The sequence below is a fragment of the Oryctolagus cuniculus genome, chromosome 3, assembly GCF_964237555.1.
Source record: "Oryctolagus cuniculus chromosome 3, mOryCun1.1, whole genome shotgun sequence".
Taxonomy (NCBI): Eukaryota; Metazoa; Chordata; class Mammalia; order Lagomorpha; family Leporidae; genus Oryctolagus; species Oryctolagus cuniculus.
This window is the reverse complement of record NC_091434.1, coordinates 163,288,008-163,315,689: the sequence shown is the minus strand read 5'-3', so window position 1 is coordinate 163,315,689 and position 27,682 is coordinate 163,288,008. Positions and strand designations below refer to the sequence as shown.

Here is a 27,682-nt window from a genome sequence, read left to right as displayed (position 1 = left end):
GCCTCTCTTTGAGCAAGAGGAGTTTTAACATTAAACAAACAAAAAAATCAATTATGTAACATACACTCTCACTTCAGAGATGTAATGTCCTTATTTCTAAGTTACAATTGGTATGCATGAGGAATCTCTGTTCAGTAGCTGCAATCAGTGGGGGACCTGTTGTCCCTGCTTCTGGGACTATCGCAGGTAGACAGCCTTCAACTTTGAACAATTCTTGAGGGATTGCCTCAGCTGTAAAGAGCTTGCTCACCCAACACCACCTTCACACATCTAAGTATGGCCCACATTCAGGAACTCTCTTGGTCAGGGTTCTGCAGAGACACAGAACCAGTTATACACACACACACACACACACACGCACGCACGCACGTCTATCTACAGCTCTCTGTATGGAATGATGTGTTATAAAGTCTTGGCCCACACAGTTATGGAAGTTGGGAAATCTTTTGATCTGCTGTCTACAAACTGCAGACTCAGTGGTGTGGTTCAAAGGCGTGAGAACCAGAAGCACTGAGGGCAGGCGAAGATCATTGTTCCAGCTCTTGCAGACAGGCCAAGATTTCTCAACCTTACTAACCTTTCTGTTCTACAGGAGCCCATGATGGATTGGATGATGCCAGCCTACATCAGGGAGGACCATCTGTTTATTCAGTTCACCAATTCAAATGCTGATAGCTTCCAGATACCCTCTGAAAGACACACTCAGAAATAATGCTTGCCCAGCTATCCGGGCAGCCTGTGGATCAGTCACACTGGAAATGGTCTGACATTTGTGGCCTGTTTCAAAGCAGTGCCAAAGGCCATTCTAGCCTCACAACTCCCAGGAAGTTATGGCTTCCGTAACTCTGCTGGAAGCCTGTGGCTGGGCCTCAGCCAGCTGAACTTCTCTACCCCATCCTGCTTCCTCCTTAATTCCCCATAGGACGGGTAGATGCCCAAAGTCAAGTCCATGCATTTAAAACTCCTTCCTGGGGAGCCCGACCTGCAACAGTATTATTTCAATTCTTTGACTCTGTTAGTTAATAATAGCAAACATTTAAATGAAACAAAACAAGTGGTTGTTTCTACAACAACTGTTACTTAATAGCTGGCATCCTTCATACATTAATACTTTTTAGTAATCTTCCCTTTTATTAAGGGATTAAGTTCTATTTTTTTATCCCAGATCTTTAAAATACTTATGGAAATACTTGGAAAGGAAGTAGGAATTGGGAGGTCAGGAGGAGAATATAAGTGACTTTTCCCATTCTTCACCTTGAACTTGCCTTGATCACATTGTGGTCATCAACAAAACAGGAGGAGTGAAATCCAGTAATTTTATTTTTGGACATTTGCAAGTGAGCAAATAATACTTCTCAGATTTTAGGATATTTGACCATGGGAAAGGGCTCAGGAATGTGACCTGCTGAGAATCCTGTGTGTTAGATCTGAGCATCAACTATCTCCCCTTGCAGTGTGGTGATCACACTTGTTTGCTTATGATTATTTTTGCTATTAGCAGTGATGACAAGGAGCTACATTTGCTAAGGTCTTTACCCTTCTTAGTTGGATTCTCAAATCATCCCAGGGAGGCAGGTATGAGATGAGGAAACTGAGAAAGCAGAGACTTGGTCAGTGTCACCCAGGACCCATCTCAGACCTTGTGACACCAGGTCTGTTTTTTTCTCTGCGCCACTGTCTCTCTACACTACCAAACAAGCACATAAACCCTTTCATCTCTTGGGCCTGAGACATCACCTATGAGTCTCAGGTTTCTAAAGAGGTGAAACTACTGAAATAGCATTTTTACAGATTTGCTCTTGTATCAGTAAGTATAAATTGTAACACCTCCTTACAGATGGATACATGGAGGCCTAGGTGATGTTCTAGATATTCTAATTCATGGTTCACTGAGACGAATTGTTTTGGGAGGCAGAGCCCCATGTTAGAGCAGCTTCTTCTGAATTATCATTGTCCATATTTTTTTTTTGCTTCTTTTAAATAGCACTTATTTTTAAACATGGGTTTACATGTCGCCTTTGTTTCTGTAGGTGGCTAAGAGGTCTTTGAAAGCCGGACTGTCTCATTATATTTCCTATTCCAGCAGTGCCTGTCACAAGTTTTGCATTTATTCACTCAACAAATATTTACTAAAAGTCTGTGTATAGAAAGCAAGAGGATGGGTGTTGGGGGAATGGTGGTAAATGGGAAAGACAAGGTTCAATAATTGAGGAGTAGTAGTTGAAAGAAAAAAATAAGTAACAAAAAAAATGACAATTGCTATGGTTACTGCAAAAAAAAAGTAGAAGAAGAGGGACTTGAAGTTTTCATGAGGATGTACATTTACTGAAATAACTGGAAACTTTTCAGAGTTGACTGGCTGTATGCTGGACGTTTGTCAGTTCTGTAATCTATATGAATCCGGAGTGTCTTAATTTTAAGTTCCTAATACCCAGTCCTAATACCCAGGACTATATTTATGTAGAACTGTTAGATTTACAAGGACAACTTGCCAGGTTTCTCAAACAAGTCTTTAAGTTTGCCTTGTCTTGGTTGTAGATCATTTGCAGCCCCTAAACCATTAAGCTACAGGTATAGTCAGTTATGCATAGGCAAGATGATAGAGAGAGTCTATGCTTACAGTCAGATAGATCTGCCCTTGAACCCCAGTTCCAGCCTCTTGCAAGCTGTTGATACCCATCTTTAAGTTTGCTCCTCAGAAGCATGGAGGTGATTCCATTGTTAACTGTTGTTATTAGGAGTAGTGATGATATCATAGAGTGACTAAGAAGGGAAAGCAGCAATCGCTGGTAATAACAGAGTGTATAGAAAGTGTCCAACTAGACAAACGATCTTTTATTTTACATAATCAAAATGAGAAAATTGCACAAGGTGCAAGGAAAGCAGGCAGAACATTCTAGAAACATGCCAAGCATAAATGCCTCTGTACATTTTTTACCAAGCACTAAGCTGTAAAGCTTATTTCCTGAAGAACTGGGCATACCTGAAGAAGAGGGAAGCTAGTGTCTCCTGGACTGTACACAATCAGTCATTTCTGAGGTACGGAAAAATAGATGTAACGGACAAATTCTCTGAGGAAGGGAAATTCCTCTTTCACCCAGCCCCAGAGCTTAAATAAAGACACAGTCTGTCTTGAAATAAAAAGACAAACAGTAGGTGCTCACTATGGTAATAAATAGTTTTTTGATTAGGCCTGAATGTTTGACTGAATTTCACTTTTTTTCTTTTTAACCAAATTCTAAGACCATAGAACGACATCATCTTCGTATGCAGTCATGGGGCTATTTTGGGGGATGACTTGTTTTTCATTTGTTGCTGTGTTTTGATATAGCGTATGCTGTTGTACTGCCACCTGTTCTTAAATTCTTGTCTGACGTTTCTTATGTGCACATCTTGTCATTCAATTATATTATAATACTGCTGAGGACAGGCAGTCTTTGGATGTCTGTAGCTCCTGAAACATAGTGGAGCATGAGTACTTATGAATAGATTAACTGTCTGGCTTTTTGACTGATGTGGAGATAGAAAGAGTGAATGAGCTTTGGGGCTCAAGAAAGAATCCTAATCTTCTGACTCCAATCACTTGAGAAGTAATCAGTCTACAACTCAATAAAACATCCTAAGCTACCCATAGCAAAATGCCACATGGAACAGGTTCTTTCAAAGTATTTGTTCAGCTGAAATAAATTAATAGTGCAGTGTCTCTCTCTAGGAAACTGAAAATTGACCAGGCTGACAAATACAAGGTGAGGTAAAGAAACAGAAGTAAGGGAGATGGATTTAAATTGTATTAAATCCCAACCAAACTAACTCAGCTTTTTACAAGCAGAAATGCTCAGTAGGCCCTTAGTGAATAAGTCAGTCAATGAATTCAGACTCAGCCACATGTCTGGATTGCTTGTTTGCCTCATCTGATGAAGTCATAATAAAATTTTTCTGACCTTCATTTCTCCAGCTGTGGAGTTGGTATCATCTCAGAATGATACTCCGGATGTAACATGCCCTTAATGGCATGCGTGAGTAATCAACTTAATTAAAAGGGCAGTTGTATTTTGAAACAGCTTTTGTTCCCTAAAGACTGTTAGAGTTTTGGTGTTGCATTTCTGCCGTTAGCCGGTATTTCCATTTACCAGTTTGTTTCTTTCCTTTTCAAATAAGTTATATGTAGTTTTCAACTTGCCTTTAGACTTTGTTCCAAAAGTTTCCTCAAAAGATGATCACTCACTCACCAGCTCCTCTCCAAAGTGGGTGATTTGTTTCAGAGAACCTTGAACCACTTTCTTATGAACTTAAACCCATCAACTACTGGGGCAGGCATGTGCCTCAGTTGTTAGGTGACTGCTTAGGGTGCCTGCATCTCATATTGGATGGAGGGTGGGCTCCAACACCTGGCTCTTCCACTTCTAATCCTGCTTCCTGCTAATGGGCACCCCTGAAGACAGTAGATCACGATTCATGTACTTAGATCCCTGCCACCCTGGGGAGGGACCCAGATGGAGCTCCTGGTTTTGACCTGGCCCTGTCCTGGCTGTTGGCGAAATTTTTGGAATAAGCCAGCAGATGAAAGATTTCTCCCTCTCTCTGTGTCTCTGCCAGTCTTCCAAATAAAATTAAATAAATTAAAAAAATATATAAAAAGGGACTTTGGATAGTCTCGTCAGCACCTGACAAGATTGTAATTGCGTGTCTCTTACTCTCTCTCTGCCCCAAGACCCATTGTCAGTTTGCTGTTCCACGGGTACTTTGAAGACAGCTGACCTGAATCAGTATCTGTCCTTTGTTCTCCCCATCTTTCTGTGCTTCCTGCCTGTTTCACGATATCAACACATAACATCTCAGAAAGGTCAAATCCTTGGAGGCAGACTTCATGCTTTCTCATTGCGTCCTTAGAGATGTTAAATCATTACAGAGCCCCACTCATTCCAACTCAGAAGCTTTACCTTAGCTCCGTCCACTCTGTTCTAGCACCAGAAGCACTGCCTCGGTCATCATGTCCCACTGCCTGTTACAGTCACTTCTCACGTGGCCTCACTGGCTCCTCCTCTTTGTCCATTGGCTGCTGTTTACATTAACAGCCCTCATCTGCCAGGTTGCCACAGACACAATGCTCATATTAGATACCTCTCTATGGGACACGCAGATTGGAGAAATAAACATTTAGTGAAGAAGTTCAGTATTTTAAGGATTTGTACAGTAACCCTGCAGAGCTTTGCATGATTTGGTCCCTCTCCTTATCTTTTAAAAATTAATTAAATTTAGAGAGGCCAACAGGGAGAGCCAAATGCCTTTTCCTGCCTCTTACCTTGTCTCATACTGCTCCCTCTCATTCATGAACCCCATGGCTCTTGCCTGCTGCTTCTCACACTATTTTCTCCTGTTCCCCCATGCTTTTAATCTCAACTATATTATTCTACTTCAGGGTAACTTTCTCTACACATTCAATCTAAATTAATTTTTTAAACAGATTATCTCTTAATGTCATTTCCATGAACTTTTTAAGAAATATTTATTTATTTGAAAGAGTTACACAGAGAGAGAAGGAGAGGCAGAGAAAGAGAAAGAGGTCTTCCATCCGCTGGTTCACTCCCCAGTTGGCCTAAACAGCTGGAGCTGTGCTGATCCGAAGCCAGGAGCCAGGAGCCAGGAGCTTCCTCTGGGTCTCCTGCATGAGTGTGGGGGCCCAAGGACCTGAGCCATCTTCTACTGCTTTCCCAGGCCATAGCAGAGAGGAGGATTGGAAGTGGAGCAGCTGGGACTCTAACCGGTGTCCATAGGTGTCCATATGGGATGGCAGCACTGCAGGTGGTGGCTTTACCTGGTACGCCACAGTGCTAGCCCCTCCATGAACTTTTTAGAAAACATTTTATTTAGTTGAAAGGCAGACTTACAGAGAGGGAGAATAGGTTAAAGCGAGCAAGAGAGAGATCTTCTGTCTTCTTTTATACTTCCCAAGTAGCTGCAGTGGCTGGGGCTGAGCCATGCTGAAACCAGGAGCCACGAACTTCATCCAAGTCTCCCACAAGTGTAGCAGGGGTCCAAGTACTTGGGCCATCTTTTGCTGCCTTTGCAGGCACATTAGCAGGGAGCTAGAACAGAAGCAGAATAGTTGGAACTTGAAGCGGCACTCCAATATGAGGTGCAAGCATTGCAAGTGGTGGCATAACCTGCTGTGCCACAACCCTGGTCCCTATATTCAATGACTGGGGCAGGCCTTTGGTGCAGCTGTTAAATTGCTGCTTGGGATGCCCGGGTTCCCTGTCAGAGTCCCTGATTTGAGTTCTGGCTATTTTGCTTCTGATTCATCTTTCTTCTAACACATCTGGGAGGTGGCAGGTGACGGCTCAGGTACTTAGGTCCCTGCCACTCAGGTAGCAGACCCTGATCAGTGTAGAACTGGCCCAGCCCCACCAATGTGGGCATTTGGGGAGTCAACTATTAGATGGAAGGATTATCTCTATCTGCCTCTCTGCCATTAAAATAATAAAGTGAACATAAATAAATAGAAATTAAATTTCTTGCTCTTCCTCATTGGGTTTGTCATAATTTATAATTATATTATTATATATCTTGTGTTAGGCTTAGCTCACCACATTTATAAACTTTCTGAAGGCAGAGACCGTGTCTGTTTTATTACCATTGTGTCCACAGCTCCCACACGGGACTTGACAAATAAAATATTTACTGAGTGAATGAAGCAATCATCACAGCTGTTAAAGCAGACTAGCTAACTACAGGCAGTAGCATGACCCTGTGGAGTACGAGCAATTGCTACCCCTGAAGAACCTATTGTAAGGTTGTTGCAGGAATGATTTTGAGTGTTCCCTAATATAAGAAAAATCAGCCTGCTGTCCTTTATCCCAGGCTGGTTACACATTGCTGCCATAGATGTTAGTTCTGATCACACACAATGGAGATGCATGTTCTGGCTCCCTGACCTTTCTTCTTTGTGTGTCTACCTGAGTGTTATTGCTAAAGCATAAAGCTGATCATGCAATTCTCCTACTTAGGAACTTATAATGGGTTACTATTGTTTCAGGATAAAATTCAAATTATTTGATTTCCTAGTAAGTTACAGCTAAGTTGCTGTAACAAATTACCATAGACTGGTTGGCTTATAAATCACTAAAATGCATTCTTCACAGTTCTGGAGTTTGGAAGTCCAAGATTAGGGTGACAGCATGGTTGGATTCTGGTGAGGAGGGCCTGCCTCTTGGTTCCCAGCTTTCTTTATGCTGTGTCTTTACCTGGCAGACAGTGTGAGGGCCGTCCTTGGGCTATTTTCATTTTCAAATAAGGGTACTAATTCTGTTCATAAGGGTGCCAGCCTATGATCTAATCATCTTCCAACCACTTTACCTCCTGATACCCTTGCAACAGATTAGGTGTCAACATGTGAACATTTGGACTGTAGAGTTTGGCATGTCTAACAAAGTCATTCTCATTCTGGACCTGGTCATTCTTTCCAAACTTAATCCTAGTTTGTGTGTACATAGTTCATGGTCAAGCTAGGTTCCTTCATACCCTTGATGTGCCTAGGAATGTCCCTATTTGCTCCCCAGGTGGATGCATATTTGCTTTTGAAATCCAGCTCTCTGGAGCACATAGGTTACTCCTTCCTCTGTGCACCCATTGCGTGGTATACTGTCAGTTTTATAATATATCCTGTATTCCATAATTTATTAGAATGCCTATCTCCCAGACAGGAATGCTTCTCCTGGCTTAGACATTGCCAGAGTCCACCCCGATGGCATCTAGGTGTAATTTGGTGACAGATATATTGCCAGTTGTTTGGGAGTAAAAATGCCTTTGCTTACTGAAGCAAAGCTAGAACTGGTGATTTAATTCTCTGCTGACTCCAAAAAGACTGTTTCAAACAACCATAATGCAATTGGAACTTATTGTTAATATTGCTCTTTCTTCTAATGTCAGAGATCCTTGTCTGTTTCACTGCAACTGGGAAAACATCTTTTTTTGCCTCCTAACCCAGCCCAGAGGCAGGGATCCAGTGTAAACTTTTCTCTGAGGCCCCTCATTGTCTTAGGAGGAGAGGCGGAAGAAGAACCCCCCTCCCCCATGATAGTAAGATTGGATTTCTGTCACTCTGATTTCTAAAGTAGAGACATACGTCAACTGAGGGTTGGCATTTTTGGGATGTGCCTGTGCCTCAGATAATCTTGAAGACCACTTGTCTCGTAACAACACATCGTTATGTTGATGCATGAGAATCCTGCTGCAATGCTATTAGCTATAAAATGAAATTAACTTTAAAGAAGGTCCACTGATAAATGAAAGTAGTGAAAGGACCTTGCTGCTTACTAGAGGTCTCATCTAAAAGACATACTCCTGTGTTTTATTCGGTTACTTCTCCTTTAGTTCGTGTTAAATAAATCAAAATAGCCCTTCTTCTTTCCGTGACTCATACATTTATATACCTTGCTTTATACTAAGATTAAGTTTGGAAAAAAGCAAATCCAGGCAATATTAATTAAAGTCACTGATGTCACTTACTTGTGCATATGTTATAATGGAAGCAAACAGGTATTCTTTTAATTAGATGGGAATGACAAATGTTTTGAGAAATAGTATCCTATCCTGAATCATGTGCTTTTGTAAGTAGTTAATATCATTAAATGTTCAATTAAATAAGTGCTGTTTCTGAATCACTTTTTTTTTTCCGTAAAAATAGGTGGTGTTTGCATTGCTCAGTCACAGAAAATCCCACGTGAACCAAGACCTGGGGAGTTTGAAAAAATCATCAAACGCCTGCTGGAAACACCTAATGCTCGAGCAGTGATCATGTTTGCCAATGAGGATGACATCAGGTGCTGGTTACTTGGCTCTCTGTAGGATCAGATTGAACCACATTCATTTTAACATACTTCATGTTCAGTGAAAAATCTTAGGAGATTTCGCAGGAATTGCAAATTCCGCGTGTAATTGAGACAGCCTTGCAGTTTCTAAGTCTGAAACACCTACAGAGTAAAACCTGGGTCCTGAATGAGATGAGACAAATGAGGATGATAGAAAGATGTGAATGGGGTTAAGGGCAAGGCTAATTAACATGTGCTGGAGTTAAAGTCTCTGTCGTGTTTCCTTTAGAAGTCAGTAAGATTCAGGCTGTTAGAATGATTGACTAATTGTATAACAGTGACCTTCTGAGTATAGAAAACTTCATAAAGCTGGTCTTGTGGCATTCATAATTGTGGTGTTCCTTGGTAATGTATATGCTTTATTTGTTTTTATTTCAATAGGAGGATATTGGAAGCAGCAAAAAAATTAAACCAAAGTGGTCATTTTCTCTGGATTGGCTCAGATAGTTGGGGATCCAAAATAGCACCTGTCTATCAGCAGGAGGAGATTGCAGAAGGGGCGGTGACCATCTTGCCCAAAAGAGCCTCAATTGATGGTAAGGATGCACCAAAGAGAATTTGTTTCCAGTTGAATAAAAACTCAACAGCAAAAACTCAATGACAGAGTATTAGAACATGATGAAAGGCCGGCGCCGCGGCTCACTAGGCTAATCCTCCGCCTAGCGGCGCCGGCACACCGGGTTCTAGTCCCGGTCGGGGCGCCGGATTCTGTCCCGGTTGCCCCTCTTCCAGGCCAGCCCTCTGCTGTGGCCAGGGAGTGCAGTGGAGGATGGCCCAGGTGCTTGGGCCCTGCACCCCATGGGAGACCAGGAAAAGCACCTGGCTCCTGGCTCCTGCCATTGGATCAGCGCGGTGCGCCGGTCGCAGCGCGCCGGCCGTGGCGGCCATTGGAGGGTGAACCAACGGCAAAGGAAGAACTTTCTCTCTGTCTCTCTCTCTCACTGTCCACTCTGCCTGTCAAAAAAAAAAAAAAAAAAAAAAAAAGAACATGATGAAAGGCATCCATTATTGATGATTCTGGATAGAATTTTTGCTCTGATGGCAGAATTGTCATAATAGTAACTAACCCAACACATTATATATATATGCATGCATGTAAACATATGTATATATGTAAAATAGATATGTATATATAACATACGGTATATATAATATATATAAATGTATATTTAATGTTTTTGAGATGTATTTTTAGAATATGTTGTTATCATTAGATTATTTAAATACCGAAACTTGTAGTCAATTTTCTTTTCACAATGGCTGTAATGTCACTGTAAATTTGCTTATTATTTATTTTATTGATTATTATATATTGGGCAGATATGATGGTTTAGGATTCTTGGAAAGAAAGGGCTTGATTTATAAGCAATCAATACAAAGCTGGACTGACACTTTGGATTAATAAATACAAAGATTTGGATCATTAGGGAAAGACAGTCTTTCTCCCAAGTATCTTTTCCAACGCTCATTGCAATGACTGAATTCCTACCTTCAGCATTATCCTTTGGAGTGTGACATTACTTCCAGGCAGTCCCCCTTCAATGTGGTGCTTATCTGGGCAAATTGACATTTTAGTCATTACCCATGACTCCATGAGATTGTATTAGCATTTTGCCCTATTGAATTAACTGAAAATGTAACACACAGAAGAGAAATTTCAAGAAACATAGGAAAGCTGTTATTTCATTCTAGAAGAGAGAGAGAGAGGGGATATAGAAAAAGGCTGAGTCGGATTCCAAATACTCAGGATTCAGCATGAGGTCAGTGGGAAGCTCTGGGTGCTGTAGAGTAGGAGATGTTGTAATGATGGCACCAATGCGTTCATCCCTAGAGGCAGGCAGTAGGTGGAGGGGGTAGCGACACCATCCACCACTCTTCCCCAGCTTTTGCTCTAGGGAATCTTTATTTCTGAGTGACAGGCTCTCCTTCATTTATCATCTACTTATATAGAGTTTTTATGCAATGATTACAATATAATATCTACTCAAAAGTGATGGTCACACTCAATTTTGATTCTGAAGGATATTAAAGCAATATTTTTTCTTTAAAATAGGATTTGATCGATACTTTAGAAGCCGAACTCTTGCCAATAACAGAAGAAATGTGTGGTTTGCAGAATTTTGGGAGGAGAATTTTGGATGCAAGTTAGGATCCCATGGAAAAAGGAACAGTCATATAAAGAAATGCACAGGTATTCACTTAAACATTTTTCGTGGTGCACCTGTCATAGCATTACATTAACTTTTTCTATCTGAATAATGATACAACTCTCTTTTTATTTTCTTGGTGTCTCTTGCCACACTTTCTCAGCACAGCTGAGAATACACTGATCTTTCAATGAACTTAAGTTTGCTCATTGGTTCTCAGAGTTTATCAACAAATATGTATTGAATGTACACCATATGTCCAGCTCTGGGCTACTTCAATTCCATATGAGTAACACTTATTGAGTATCTACTTTGGGATAAGCATTCTCTTAGTTTTGATGGGGTAAACAAGATGTGGTCTTGCTCTCCAGGAGTTTAAAATATAGTGAGGATGGCAGATCTTAAGTTGCTTTAAGATACTGTTTTTCAACTTCAATTCATGCCCTCTGCAATAATTTTATTTTCCATCCTAGTGAAGTGGCTGTCCTGAAGCAGTTATGGTTTTTGATGCTTTACTTTCTATAGCTTGTACTTATAATAAGGCTATTGAATGTGTACTTTTGAATGTGAGAAAAAAAATCTTATTTGAAAGTAACATGATTGTGTACATAGAAACAATTATGGTATTTAAAAAAGTTAGGATCACTATGAGAAACAGTGACTTGATCAGCTCTTGACCTGACTGTTGATGTACAATGTAATACTTTATCCATTTTAGTATTTTCTCTTTGTTTTGTTCTAGTACTATTGGTTGAACTCTGTAATTAACACACAATTATTCTTAGGTGTCTAAATTTTAATTGAAAAGTGATCCCTGTTAAATATAAGAGTGGGAATAAGAGAGGGAGGAGATGTACAATTTGGGACATGCTCAAGCGGACTTGCCCCAAATAGTGGAGTTAGAAATGTGTCAGGGGATTCCACTACAATCCCATCAAGGTGGCATGTACCAATGCCATCTCACTAGTCCCAGTGATCAATTTCAGTTCACAGTTGATCACACTGATAGGTCTAAGAGTCAAAGCAATCACACAAACACGACTAGTGTCTGCTAATATTAACTGATAGAATCAAAAAGGGAGAGAATGGGAAGCGGGATACACAGCAGACTCATAGAATGGCAGATGTCCTAAACAGCACTCTGGCCTCAGAATCAGCCCTTAAGGCATTTGGATCTGGCTGAAGAGCCCATGAGAGTATTTTAGGCATGGAAAGCCAAGACACTCTGGGAAGGAAAAAAAAAAAAAAGAAGAAGCCCTATATGAAAGATCTCTGTGAGTGAGATCCCAGTGGAAAGCACGGGGCCATCAAAGAAGGAGGTACCTTTCTCTGAAGGGAGGAGAGAACTTCCACTTTGACTATGACCCTGTCAGAATAAGATAGAAGTCGGTGAACCCAAAAGGCTTCCATAGCCTTGGCAACTCATGACTAGAGCCTGAGGAGATTACTGACGCCATAAACAAGAGTGTCAACTTGTTAAGTCAACAACAGGAGTCACTGTGTACTTATTCCTCATGTAGGATCTGTCCTTAATGTGTTGTCCAATGTGAAGTAATGCTATAACTAGTATTGAAACAGTATTTTACACTTTGTGTTTCTGTGTGGGTGCAAACTGATGAAACCTTTACTTACTATATACTGAATTGATCTTCTGTATATAAAGATAATTGAAAATGAATCTTGATGTGAATGGAATGGGAGAGGGAGCGGGAGATGGGAGGGGTGCAAGTGGGAGGGAAATTATGGGGGGGAGCTATTGTAATCCATAAAGAGTACTTTGGAAATTTATATTTACTAAATAAAAAAAGAAGCAAAAATGATCAAATGATCAAATAGTAAATTTAACAAGGTATCAGATACGAGGTTAATATAAATATCCATTTTTGGTATATATTGGGAGCAAAGCATGAAAACTGGAATTTAGAGAATACTGATATACCAGGGTCAAAAATATAAAACAATAGAGAATTTTAACAAAGATATATACATCCTCTATCCCGAAAACTACAAAAAGTGAACGTGAGTATTATAAACCGATCAATCCCTTGCCTGCTCCTCCTCCCATATTTTGATTTGCTTTCCTTTTGCTCTACCTTACTTCCTTTATAAAATAGGCCATACATTTTTAAAAATAGAAGATGCAATATGATAAATGCTAGGGTAGATCAAGCAACAGAGAAGATGAGGGTGTGAAAACAGGTATCACTCTGTGGCACAGACTTACGGCTTTCTGTGTCAGATGCCATTCCAGAAGCTGGAGTGAGTGGTGAGAGACATGGCCATATTGAAAGGACTGGCATTCTAGTGTCAAGGGACAGGCACTAAATATATAGGCATATAAATGTACAGAAACTTTCAGATGCTGAGGTGTGCTTAGGAGAAACATACAGAGTATGTGTTAAGAGCAGTATTAGGAGGGAGAGCAGCAGTTGAGTGTGTTGTCCAGGCATGCTTTGCTGATGACATGATGTTTGACATGAGACTTGAATGACAAGTTTTCAGCCATGGAAAGATATAACACTTTTGAGGACGGAGGACCAGAATGGGAGGAAAAAAACTTCAGGGAGCCTGGAGTGGGAGTCTCATGATTGCGAGAAAGATCAATTGCAGATAAGGCTACAGAAATATGTTGGATTCAAGGGATGCACAGTCTTGAGTTGTTTCAGGAGTTCTGGAGTTGAGGAATAAGGGCTTTATACTAACTGGGACAGAATGACTTATTTCCTCTAGTCAGTTGGTGAGATACCTATTTCCAGAAGATACTGTGGCCAATGTGTGAGGGGTATTGGAGTTCAAGGGAGAGACAGAGGCTGGTCGGGACTTATCTAGTAGTCCTGCTGGAGAGCAGTCTTGGTCTAAATAGGTGGGAGCAAGGTATGGGTAGGGTGCACAGCATAGATACTCCAGCAGGTTGTGTTTGTAGTAGCTGTTGAGTGAGTAACCCTGCAGAAGGGGTGGTAAATGATGGAGATTCTGAATGTTAAATGCGTGGCAGGGGGTCTAGGATAGCGGTGATAAACTTACTTAACAGAGAACAGCAGAGGTGGGTGTTTGGGAACTAGCTTGAATTCAGTTCTGAGATGGCCCCATGGACCTGCCCAGCAGGTGGCAGCATAAGGTTGGAACCCCACAGAGTTCAGTAAAATTTCAAATGATGGAGTCAGAGACTTGGAAGGTGAAGGCAAGGACAGAGGGACCACTGCCTTAAGAGAGTGAGAAAAGATGAGGAGTGATGACAGAAGACTCGAAGGGAAACTGAGAATGGTGGACTAGGAAAAGGGGGTCAAAGAGAGATGTGGGGGTGTGCCCTGGTGGGGTGTGGCAGAGGGAAAAGCAGTATGATTGTGACCCAACCTCAGGGGCTTGAGGGAGAACAGAATAGAGGAAATGGAGGACAGGGTAATGTTCAAGATATTTGGCAAAGAAAGAAAGTAGGTGTAGTCGCAGAGCCTGAGAAAGAATCAGGAGAGGAGAATAATCCTTTAGGCCAGGGCACGTTTTAGCTTGTGTTCTGTTCAAAGGGAAGGAATAACTGGAGAAGAGAGGTTAAACCAGGAGTGGAATCTCAACAGAAGCCTTACATTGAGGACTTGAGAGCCGTGCTGCTTTTAGATAATGCAAGTTCGCTGGGGGGAAAAGACACACACAAACATAGATATAATCAGAGGGTGAATTTCCATGATGAAATGCTAAATTTGGACACACGCAGTGTAGTGTTTCAGAAGATGAATGGCTTTAAGTTCGAGTTGTAAAATCCAGAGCTTTGTGGAGGAGGTATTTGATAACGAGGCATTTGGGAGAGAACATCTAAGATTGGAGAAAAGAAAGGATATCAGAACAAAGGCACAGAGCAGGGTGTGGCATGGAAGCGTGAACAACTGGAAGAGGCCCGGCTTTGGGAGAAGAGGGTCCATGTGAAGGAATAATGGGAAAGAGAGGCCAGGTTATAGGAAGTTTTGAGAGTTTATACACAGAGGAACTTAAGGTTTCCACTGAGATATATTTTATATGGGGTTTAATTCAGAGTTTAGAATGTTAATTGTTTGGTCCTCTGAAAATTCAAAGTTGTTGAGTTTAGGTTATATCAATGAAACATTATCAGCTAAAAATTATCTATAGTAAATATGAAATATATAATAAAACTGGTAGGATATTAGTTATTAACTGATCATATAACTTTTGGGCAGACTCTTTTCAGGCTAGTTTTTCTAAACTCATATTTTCTAAGTATGTTAATGTGTGTTATTGTCCCTTTAGCATCTGTGGATGGTATAAGAGGCTTATACAGGATACTTATTTCAGGCATAAACACTGCACTGGCTTGCTGTAGAATCCAGATTTGGTAGCTTCAGATTCCTTTGCTTTATTTGGGTGCTGCTGTAATGGTAACAATTTGTCCAATTAGAACTATTTCTAGTGCAATGAAAATAGTATTTACTCCAAGTGCTAGGGCAAATGCACCCTTAGGGAACTGGGTCAGAAAACAGATTTTCATGCAAATTCCAGTGTGGGTAATACCAAAATAACTTGTCTCTGGGTAGGAAACAAATAGATAATGAAATGTTCTCCCTTATTTTTTTCAATAAACCAGAACTTCTGGAAGTTGCTAGGTAATGGGATAAGATACTTGTGCCTCAAATTAACAAGGATACTCAGATTTCACCTCTGTTTTAGAGAAAAAGGTAGCATGTTTATGATCAAGTAAACTTAAGAGGAAAACTTAGCAGGAAATTCAAGAGTAGAGGTTTCCAGAGTTTGAGAAAGCCTTGAAAATTTGACCCTTAAAAGTTCACATTGTAACCACCTATGATGAGTCGGGGAAAAAAAAAAAGTGTAGGATCTCTGAAAGCAGGATACCTGTAAGGTACTGTTTTCTGCCTGTAAACCATTGTGTGTGGGGTATATGATTGTGTGGAGTGCAGTTTCCCATATGGTGTTGTAATCTGTGGACATAAGTATTTGTTTGCATTGGCAGTGATATTGACAATATATTTACATGGGTAAGAGAGTGCTTCCCAACAGGTTGGGGCTTCTGTCCTATTAATTTTCAGGAGACAGAACATCTCAAAGCAGTGAGGGACATCCTCTTTTTAAAATTAAGTCAGTTCAGACACTATTCTGAAATTCTTCCCCTAGAATCTTGGGAGAGCTTTCAGGTAGACGTGCTGCTGCTGCTAAGGTTTGCTGGCCACATTCCGAGTGAGGTGATTCTTACCATACACTTAGCTGTTAATGTAGTTATTATTGCCTTTGAGAGCTGCTGAGTTCTGAAAGCTGCTACTACTTAATCCTACTTAAAATTCTTTTTGTCTTTCTCAAGAAGAATAAAGGACTCTTTTATACTTGTTATCAGTGGTGATGGCTGTTATTTGGTAGACATTTATCTGACCTCTCCCTCTCTCTCTCCCTCTCTCATTCTACTTTCAGCCTTAAAGCCTTTCTATTCCCAAACTCAGACACCCTGCAGATCCCCTGGAGTGCCGGGACTTCCTCCTCTCCTCTGTCTTTATGCATTTTTCACAACCTATCTCCGCACTCACGCTCTGCCTTGGCTGCTCTCTGTGTCCTCTCATCACCATGTGTCTTCCTTTCCTCTCTTTTCTCTGTTCCATCTCTACTTGACATTGTTCTGTCCAGCAGGACGCACTGGCGGTGGGGTTTTCCTTTTGGAGCTTATACTTGACTTTCCTAATGACTGCCGTTCTGATTTCTTGTCTTCTATGGGGAGGACCCAATACTCAAGGTTGCAGGGACCTTGGTATAGTATGTGTACATGAGCTATTTGCTCATCAAAGGCAGACTGCTTTTCTGAACTCACAATGTCTCTGCCTTCATTTCTCCACCATGATTTTTAAATAGCTCTGATCCTATCAAAACAACACGCTTTGTGTAAACCAATAAGCAAATTGTTTCCATATACCATTTAATAACCAACCTGGTTATGCAATCCAGGTCTTCCACAAGGGTGGCAGAGACTCAACTACTTGAGCTATCAACATAGCCTCCCTGGGTCTGCATTAGCAGGAAGCTGGAGTCAGGATTGGGACTGGAATTTGGACCCTGGTGCTCTGATAGAGGAAATAGGCACATTAAGCGTTGTCTTAACCATATGACAAATACCCACCCTCTGGGTTCGAGTCTCTGCCCTGCTTCTGATCCAGCCTTCTGGTAATGTACATCCTGGGGGGCAGCAGGTGATGACTCTAGCACGTGGTTCCCTGCCACCCATGTGGGAGTCTCAGGTGGAGTTCTGGGTTTCTGGCTTGGCCTGGCCCACTCATGGGCTCTTTCAGACAGTTGAGGAGTAAACACAGGATAGAAGAACCTGCTGTATCTGTCTGTCTGTCTCTGGCACTCTACTTCTCAAATAAATATTTTAAGAGTTATTTTAACAAACCTTCTGTGTGCTTTCAGAGTTCACAAAGATGACATGAGAGCACTTCAAAAGTTTCATGGGAAATAAAATTAAAGGAAGTTCATTTTGCTGCAAAAATATGTTGAAATCCATGTATATGTGTGGTCTTCCAAAAGAGTTTTTAAAATGTACCTTTTGAGAAAACTGCATGGATTGCAAAAATTTTTTTCACCAAAATAAACTGTTGCATTCCATTTTCACTGACTTCTTGAAGGTGCCTGCACACTGTCTCATTGTGTGTGAAGTGCTCTCCCGATCAGCAGGGTTGTCATCTTCAGCCAGGAGCTCCAGGCCCTGCTGCCTACCCTGCACACAGCTGACACTCGGATACTAAATGGCAAGGAGCATATGCTCCATGAAATGGCCTATTGATTCTTATTTATGATGATAGAAATAGCAGTAATGGAAAATGCGATGCACAAATATGTTTCTTCCCACAAACAAGCAATTCTGTCAGTGAACCAAATAGCAGCCTCCATAATTAGCTTCCTGAAAGGCCTGTCAGTTTATTTTTTAATGCCAGGTAACTTGTCAGGTGTAACTACCTCTCTGCAGTCTCTGATTTGCTTGGAGAGGCTGCGGAAGCTGGAAGCTTCCCCAGTCACACTTCCCTCATTCGTGGAGACCATAGGAATGAACTGAGTAGTTAGCAAGAGGGATGGATTTACACAATTTGATTTGGTGATTCAGAATGAAAGGAAATCAAGATAATCTTCCCTGAGTTAAAATATGTTCTGCCTTGCCCATTTGTCTCTGTGCCTGGAGTAAAACTGTTAGGCAGACTGTTTTTACATGAGCAATATGAGGTGGCCGTTGACCAATTCTGCTCCTGTTCTTGGCGAATAAAATAGCAGATGGGATGGGCATTTGGTACAGCAGTTGAGACACAGTGTGGGATGCCTGCATCCCATGTTGGAGTGCCTGGGTTCGAGTCTCTGCTTCTGATCCAGCTTTCTGGTAATGTGCATCTTGGGAGGCAGCAAGTGATGTCTCTGATAGTTGGGTCCCTGCCACCTCCATGAAAGACCCAGGTAGAGTTTGGGCTCCTGGATCTTTCAGACAGTTGAGGAGTAACCACAGATTAGAAAATCTGTCTGTCCTGCCTCTGTGTCTATCCCTCTATCTCTGGCACTCTACCTTTCAAATTAATAAAACATAAAAAAAATCCCAGAAATCCCAGAATGACTGATTTATACCACTTCTAAGATACTACATTGAATTTCAATAAATGTACCTAAAATGCCAAAAACGGGTATTGACATCAGACATACTAGGTATCAGGGAGAAGAGCTGGGATGTAAAATCAAAATTATTCTCTCATTTTCTAGGTGTAGAAACTGGAAAACAGAAGTAGATTGTTGAAAATCACAGTGTTAATCTCAGAGCTGCAACTGGAATACTGGTCTCTTTTGCAAGCATTTGAATTTTCCTTTGACACTTACATTCTTATTTTATTATTTACTTATTCCAGAATTTATACCACATGGTGAAAAATATTTTGTCTGTTCTTTGATACTTTATGATTGAACAGAAAAAGTCTTTTCAACCAGTTACCTGCTCCCCTGCCTTTATAAGAGACCTAGATCTGGGGTAAAAAAAAAAAAAAAAAAAGGAAACTACTAACTGTAAACTTGTATACTTCTAAGTCCAGTGACACTGAATTATGGCAGTTTTCTTTGTTAAATTATAATTAGTTTGTTCTTTAAGGGAATGAATAAATGAACAAACATCAATTTTCAAGTAGTGTGGGAAGCACAATAATGTCATCAGCACAAATCACTTGAACACCTTGTTAAAATGGAGACTTTGATTTTGTAGGTCTGGGATGAGTCACGCTACCTTTCTGACGCCTTCCTAGGTGACATAAATGCCAAGGAACTCCAAGCCACTCTGAGTAACAGAGTATTTGAAACTTAGAGTGATAGCAAGAGCACCTGAAGCTGAACTAGCAGAATAAATATTCAGGAATGCTGAAGATTACTGATAAACTCAAAGTGTCTTAGAGAGGATCATCTAAATAAGACCTTAAATATAAATTGTCAAATGCAAAAATGTGCAATCAGTAGCCTCCTCCTGTGTTCTATGTGCCATCTTCAGTAAGTATATAGGGAATATAAAGATGATATAGTGTGTATGTCTGTCTCTGTCTCCATGTGCTTTCTCACCAGGAAATTTGAAATTGGAAAGCTTAATTACAAAACTTAAATGTACAGAGGCACCTGTATATCTAAAATCTGCAAAGTAGATTGCAAAGGTTACTGCTTTAGAAACCAAAAATACTCTGAGATTTAAAAACCATCCTATTGACGACAAATGCAGATAAAATAAAGGAATTGGATATGGTTGTAGGGATCATCTTGCTCAATTCTTTCATTTTTCAGAAAAGAAAATTGAGGGCCATCTGGCCCAGTTAGGTTGTTTATCACTACCTGAAGGTGATGGTAGAATTGAAATCTGGTTTGATGCTGGTCTCCTTCTTTGTCCCTGTCCTGCTGTAAAGGCTTTTGCCAGCATGGGGCTGAGTTACACTGATTCCTGCCACTACTTTTCCTGGTGTAGTGAGCTTAATGTTTTCCTCAATGGCCATCAAAGGTAAGTATCCTCTCGTTGTGAAGCTCCCTGACTGCTGGCGGTGGTGGTGGTGGGGGATCATATTGATGCTCTTAGTCTGAGAACACTAATATTGCCGAAACTGTGAAAATGAGTAGAGTAAACTTCAGGGTAAATAAACTCTCACATTTTTCAGACAATAACTTGAAATAGGAAAATGCCATCCTACAAAGTAAAAATGGATCTAGGAGTCTAGGAATCCCTTACTGCAAAGCCCACGAAAGCCTCTGGCATTAGCTTGGTTGATGGGAAGTTGAATGTGTCTGGATGAATGGGATCTTTGGAATATTACTCAGAAGGACTCAGAAATGGGTAAGCGAATACAGACAAGTCCCAATGAAGCACTTTGAGGCTTAGTTATTGGAAAAAGCATAGTCAAGCTTAAGCTGATGAGGATGAGAGAAGAAATTACTAAGGCACAGAAACATCAGAAATTGTCATTTGTGCAAAGGTGAGTTGAGACAAACAATCATTAAAACCCACCAACCAAAGAATTTACAGGTACAGATTGTTCAGTATCAGGAAAATTTGATTTCTCCTCCTCCCCAAAGTACAAAGCAGGTAAATACAAGGGACTAATTATTTATATTAGAAAAAAGATATTTATTTTCTAAGTTGTTTTACTTTGGGATTCCTTTCAACACATGGGATTTGAGAAAATTATATTATTATAACTTGGTGAAATAAAATAATTCCAGCAAATCTTTAGGAATGCATCCAAAAAAGAACTATCAAGTTGTACAAAAAAATGCCTGCACTAAGTCACAGGAGACACAAAATAAAATGTGAGCAGCTTATTAATAATTAAGAAGGCCTCTGGACAGTCTTAATTATTTTTTTATAATCATACTTCATTATTCTTTCTATATTGCGTTAAAAATCTCCCCTCAAGGAGCACACATTGTATTGAGAAGACAATCGAAAAATAAAGCAATTAGCATGTAAGTTACTAGTAGGTGAGGCCTGTCCTCAGAAGTTAGAATATGCTTAGCTTTAATATTTGTTAAATTAATCAGTCAATTATAATGACCAAATAGTTCTCCTGTTCTTCATAGTCCTGTAGATAAGATAGCTGGTGCCTAGTTCGGCAAACAATTCATAAATATTTAAATTGTTGGATTTTTTTTAAAGATTTATTTATTTTATTTGAAAGATTTAGAGAGGGAGAGACAAAGAGATCTTCCATCTACTTGTTCACTCCACAAGTGGCTGCAATACCCAGGGCTGAGCCAGGCTGAAGCCAGAAGCCAGGAGCTTCATCCAGGGTCTTCCATATGGGTGGCAGGGACCCAAGCCCTTGGGCCATCTTCTGCAGCTTTCTCAGGCCATTAGCAGGGAGCTGGATTGGAAGTGGAGCAGCCAGGACTTGAACCAGCGCCCATATGGGATGATGATGTCATAGATGGTGGCTTTACCTGCGATGCCACAATGCCAGCCCCTGGAGGATATTTTTTAATGAAAGAAAATGTCCAATACAAATGCTTATAAAAAGGCCTTTGATAAGAAAACAAACTCTTGCTAGTCTTTAAGCACTTGACTGCCCTTCTAGCATAGATGGGAGTAAGATTTTAGAAACAGATACAGGCCTGTGTTCATTGATAAAGTTGTAACTGAGATATTGGGTTTCTTGATGGTAAATGCATTTTTAAAGAATGAGTTCTATTTGAGGTAATGACCCTATTTCCATACTATCTTTAATGAGGTAAACGAATAATGAAAAGAACTTGGAAGCATTGAAAATATCAATTAAGAATGTGTTAATTTTCTCAACCATATTTATTTACCCATTAGTTTGTTATTTTCTCCATACAAACAGTGTTTATAAAGTCAGGAATTTTGTGTCATTCTCTGTTGCATCCCCATACTTTGGATAGAATTTGACACAAATAGGCTTCCTTAAAGTATCTGGAATAAATTAATGAATTCAATTCAACTTAGTTCTTACCTGCCTTTGGCAAGCAGTGTCTCTCCAAAGCCAAAGACATGTTGGTGAACAGTAGTCCTTGTCCTAAAGGGGCTTACAGTCTGGGGATATGAATAATGAAGCGAGTCCAATAATGTGTTATGTTAAGTTCATATGAGAATGTATTAGAAAGAAATGAAGTAGTGCAAGGGAGAAGAGCAGTATCATTCAATTGAGACTAAAACATGAATGGAATTATGACGGATGAAAAAGTGATCAATAGGACTATTATTTCACATGCAAGGAAGAGGAAAGTCCAGTAGACAAGAGGGAGGAGAGCTGTTTGAGGAACTTAGCAAGTTTAAAATAGCTGTTGTAGAGACTAGGATAGGGAAACAGTAAGAAAGGATGGAGGGAGACCTAAGCAAAGGAGAGAGCAGGTAAGATTTTACATGCTTCACACAGGGAGTTGAAATATGTTCTGCAAGGCAATGAACAGGCACTAAAAGATTTTAAGCAGATCAGTGACATAATCAGATTTCCATTTTAGTAAGTTTACTCTGTCTGCTGTGTGGAGAATATATTGAAAAGATAGAACACTGGAGAAAGAGAGACCCACTAGGCAGTATAGTAATTCCTCCACAGATGATACTGACCTGGGCTGTGATGGATGTGTTGCACTAGGGATGGACAGAAGTAGGTGGCTATTAAGGTGACTTTTCAAATATGTATTTAGGGTTTGACAGTTGGATGTTTAAGTAGAGGGCCAATCATGGATGAAACCTTGATTCTTGGAGTAGGAAATTATAACATTGTTTGAGAGAACATTCTTGACATAATTAATAATTTGAGCAGAGAGGAAAAGGGATGATAAGGAATTCTGTCTAGGAGATGCTGAATTCAAGTAACCTATAAGATCTACTGCCACAAAGGTCTTCAGAGGAGCTTACTTGGTTGTATGACTCTAAAGCTGAGAAAAGAAGTCTTGCTGTAGAGAGAAAGTTGGTAGTGACTACTCTAAAAGAGACTGAGTGACACAGATCCAGAGATTGTGTGGAGAAGAAATTGCAGAGGCCTGAGGCAGTCTTGAGAGACTTGGTCTTTTGTAAATGTGTTGGAGAGGACCCTGGCATTTCAATTTCTCTGATTCTCCACAGAATTCATGGGTGGGATTCACAGGGCTTCATCTGTGATCTGAAATCCTAACCCCCTTAGCAATGTCTCTTTAGCTAAAACTGATTGGTTTAAGGTTGGGTACTTGACCCAATCTGGGCCATCAGTGTCCTTCCAATGAATATCTTAAAACTGGGATGGAAGGAAGGAAAGTCAGTCTCTCTTTGAGGTGGGTTGGGTTGGTGAGCAGTAATTTTGGGGAACTATCAACTTCCTTTTATCAAGGAGAAAGCCATCTTGATAGAGTAAATTTGAGAAGGAGACAGATGTGAGATGATAGAGCTCTGCTGGGATTAAGACCTTAACCAGGCCATCGGACTGGTAGCCTCACAGAGCTACTGGGGACATTGCAGATAGGATGTGTAAAGTTTATTGCCTGTTACATGGAGAATACAGAGGATGTGGTGGCTTATTGATCCAAACAGGCTCCCATTCATCTATGCCTTCATTGTCCAATAGAACTTTCTGTAAATGTTAGATACCTACATTGTCCAGAGACATAGCTACTAGCCACATGTGGCTCTTGGTCACTTTAAATGTGGTTGGGGGAATCTGGGATATTGGATTTGGGTTTTATTTGATTTTAATCAATTTACATTTAAATATAATATAAATCATATTAGATAGTGGAAGTCTAGGCTGACAGATCTGCAGAAGAATTTTGTTTGGTGTATATCCATATACCCAGGGTAAATCAGTTAATTCTGATTGGTCCAATTTCAGTGGTCCTAGTATGCTTGCCAGTGTTTAGTTGAGGGGGTAGCTTGTAATATAGTGCTAGTTAATTAAATAGTTGTGAAAGTCTCCCGGTACCCTTTGGTGTGGGGTTTCTATTTGTTCTTATAGTTACTGTAATGTCTGTAATTGACAACTGGATCTGAATCAGAGATCATGCCGAAGATTGCATAGTAGAAGAGTTGAAAGAAACTTGACCACTGTTGACATCTTTTGGAACCCGTGAATTTTATTTTTGAGATAATATATTTTTAATTTATGTCACAAAGGCTTATCAGGTAAAAAAAGTAAAAAACACTGTAGTCCAACAGGAAAATGGGCAAGAGCTTTAAACAATAGTCAAAGGGAAGGATGGAAACTCTGAATTACCCAGCGTTGGCATGCTCTTCTGTTCCCATTTCATGAGATAATAATAAATTCCCTCATTTTTAAAGCCATTTTGCTTTGGATTTTCTATTTTCGGTTGAAAGCATCCTGACTAATATAACATATTATAATTAAATGGAGATGATTTCTTTAACAGGACATGAACTTGCTTCATTTTAAGAAGTTGTGAAAAAATGCAGATAACTCCTATATGAAAATTAAACTTGTAAAATAAATCAGGAGCTGAATATTTTCAGTATAGGCAAATTGTTTACATTAAGTGCAGTCACCACTGAATTTTTAAATATAGCCTACCAGTCAGCAAATGTAAAGTGTGATTTATTGAATTTAAAATAACTTTTCAACAATATTTCATTGAGATATTTCTACATCACTTGCAGAATTATAAAACATACATGTTTTAGAGAATGTTCTCTAAATGTCAAAGTAATTATCCTTGGATACTTTTAAACGACAATTATTTTAGTTAATTAAAATATTTTGCAGTTAGTGAGAGCATACTGCTTATCACCCAAATAGACAGGAATTCAGCTAAGCATTTTTCATTGCAATGTAAGAGAAAACCTGTCCAAAGTGCTGCCATTTTATTAACTAGATCATAAGAAGTCAGAGGACCTAAATATGTCTCTTGTTTTCTGTGTCTCCGTAAAATACTCTGCATGGTTGGTACACATGGCACCATAGCTGTGTGATCCTGGGTAGGTAACTTAACCTGTAAGAATTCTTGCCAATTGCTAATTTCTCCTACTTTATATTTTGAAAGCAATCATAAAAGGCCTTCAAGTTGCTCTGATTCTCTCTCCCTTATGGTACCAAAATGCCCTGTCTCAAACCTTGAACTTAAACATAATACTTGTGCTGTTTTTAGAAGTGGTACTTACCTCTTTGTGCACCTCTGTACCACCCCACCCCCCATTAGTGGGCTGATATGTGGGATGTGGCTATTTGTTGGGAAAGGAGTTAATATGCTTCTAAAAATATGATGTCATCACACCCACTTATTCTTCCCATTGAACCATTGAACTATACATAACCTTTTAGCTGCAAGTTTATTTTCTTACATTGCTGTGGTCAAATGGTTAGAATATGAGATTTTCATTTGGAAAATGATTAATATCTTTCATTAATATTGCACTGAATTTCCCTTTTGTTCATGGTTTCATGAACATCAAAGCTTCCCCTAGCCTTGCTGTGGAAGTGGGAATATACTCTACTTCTGCTCCTACCCAGCAGTGTTAGCTAAGCTGTGAGGTGGGAGCAGTGTTCAGCCCTCTGCCAACAGAGATCCAAGCCTCTAAATAAGCCAACTCAGCAGACCAGAGTGAGATGATCTAAAATGAATCAGGGCTCAGGAATCCATCAGAAGCTGAGCTACTTTAAGTAAAATTCAAGCCCCACACACTGACAGAGAATCGGAGGGTATTAGGGAAGGAAATGTAGAGGTCATCGTGTCCAGGGTTTTGCTGAGCCTTACCTCTGGGATGGATGTAAAATGAGGACAGAGTGCACAGAAACAGTTTGGTTTTACTGATTCAGTAGAACTCTTGAAGGCTTTTATTGGAGCACAACAAGGCTTCCTCATTGCCTCTAAATAGGCTTATTAGCAGCACACAGAAGGATTTCCACTGTGATATTTTCTTTGTCCCTAATCAGAGGGGAGGCGTAGGTCTGAAGAAGGCTGATAGCTGTGGAAGTGAAAAGTACCAGCAGCCCAGAGAACGGATCATGGGCTGGCAGCCAGCATTGGGTTCAACACCCTGAGGAGTGCTGTTTGTCTGAGTTGCTTTTATGAAACTGAAGCCCTCTTTTGTGTACTTGTACCTGTGAAAGGGATCAGCAGTGTAGCAGATATGAAGCAGCAGAAAAGCAAATAATTCGTATTGATTTAGGATCCGGCCCCACCCCCTCCTTTGCATCAGTGTTAGTTTGCATTTCAGTACAAGGCCAGCATCCTGGGAGTTTTGAAATGATGCTTTCCACAGGGGTTTCATTATTGGTGAGAAGGTTTGATTCAGTAGACTCCAAGAAATGGTTTAGTCTTTTCTCCTTTGCCTAATGACAGCAAATATCCCTGTTACTGCTTTCTTTGTGGGATCCTTCCGCATCACCTAAGACTGATGGGAAGTCCAGCTTCAGCGTGCTCTGCAAACTGTCTGACTCACAGTGTCCCTGGAGTTCTGCAGGTTTGATTAAATGTTTAAATGACCTTTAGGACACATGGTTATGAGCTTGGGCAAACAATCTGCTCTTCTAATTCTTAATAACTTCCGTGTGTATTTGTGGTATTTTGGGAAGAGTGTGAACAAGAGACTTGGGTAATCACTGGAGAGTGGGGTGAAGGTGGTGATGATGATATATTGATATAAACAGCCGAGGGTAAGACATGCTTAAAGAAGGGGAAGCTCAACACAGTGCATTGCCAGCTCCCTCGTCTCACTCAAACACCCAGCGTGTTCTTTCCCTGGTATCTAAGCACCTACCAGCCCTTGACTGTTCTCAAGGTAGCTCAGGGGTCTGTTGAACATGGCAGGGGTATTTCAAGAGTCCAATCACTTTAAGGAAATCTCCAGAAAAATACTGCATGCATTTGTGAATGACATGCAGTTTCATCTTTCAGTCTGTATGTAAGGAATCTTTGTAAGTTGACTACAGACTTTACTTCCCTGGGTTTTCATATCTGTCTCCAGTTGACTGTCTATCTTTCATTCTTGAAACAGCAGCCTCTCCTGGTGTGATTTGCAGGTATCCCCACCTTTCTTTCACATTGAAGATTTAAGACTTCCTTTTGGGTGTACCTAAAGGGACCATGCCCTGGTCCACATGGCTGTCATTATCCAGGACATTTGAATGAGTCTACTGTTTTTGCATACATTTCCAGAACAGAGCTTTTCTGTTCTTCCAAAATACATCCCTCACTTCTTCTGAATCTTTCCTCTTCTCTAGTGCATTAATGCATTGCCACTCAGACAAAACAGTAGATAAATGATGTAAAGTTTCATCTTTACATCATGTATGTTTTATTTTAAAGGAAACTAGCTACATACAAATTAGAGTATTTCAGATTGAGGGGATATTACCCAAAAGAGTTGTAATACATATTTTTAGGTAATAAATTTTTGATTATATGAGACAAATTAACTGGTTTTTTTCCAGGAGAAAATATATATTCAGTGACTGTTCATTTACATTTCCATGTTAATAATCTATAGACATTAATGGATTCATGCAGCCTGCCTAGAAGTAAATGAAGCCTGTTTATCCTATGATTTTCTCATTAAGTCCATTCCTCTTTTGTCTTCATGGTGTCACTGTTGACATAAAATATGTTATGAATTCATCTGCTGTGGCTGTTCCAAGTTTTGGTGATGACTTTAAACTTGGGGACATATGTAGTGCCTGATCTTTGGTTAAGTTATTTTGAAATTTCCATATCAAGTATGCA

At 40.1% G+C, this 27,682-nt stretch overlaps 1 protein-coding gene across 10 annotated transcripts in view; it reads left to right on the top strand.

Annotated features, from left to right (window-relative positions):
- The window catches only part of GRM8 (glutamate metabotropic receptor 8), a 913,479-nt gene that overhangs the window by 390,570 nt on the left and 495,227 nt on the right, over window positions 1–27,682 (top strand). For all 10 annotated transcript variants that reach the window (XM_051849760.2, XM_008258244.4, XM_008258240.4 and 7 more), the window contains 3 exons: window positions 8,687–8,822; window positions 9,252–9,406; window positions 10,924–11,061. In XM_051849760.2, the coding sequence (XP_051705720.1) occupies window positions 8,687–8,822; window positions 9,252–9,406; window positions 10,924–11,061 (429 nt within the window). The remainder of the gene's footprint in view (window positions 1–8,686; window positions 8,823–9,251; window positions 9,407–10,923; window positions 11,062–27,682) is intronic.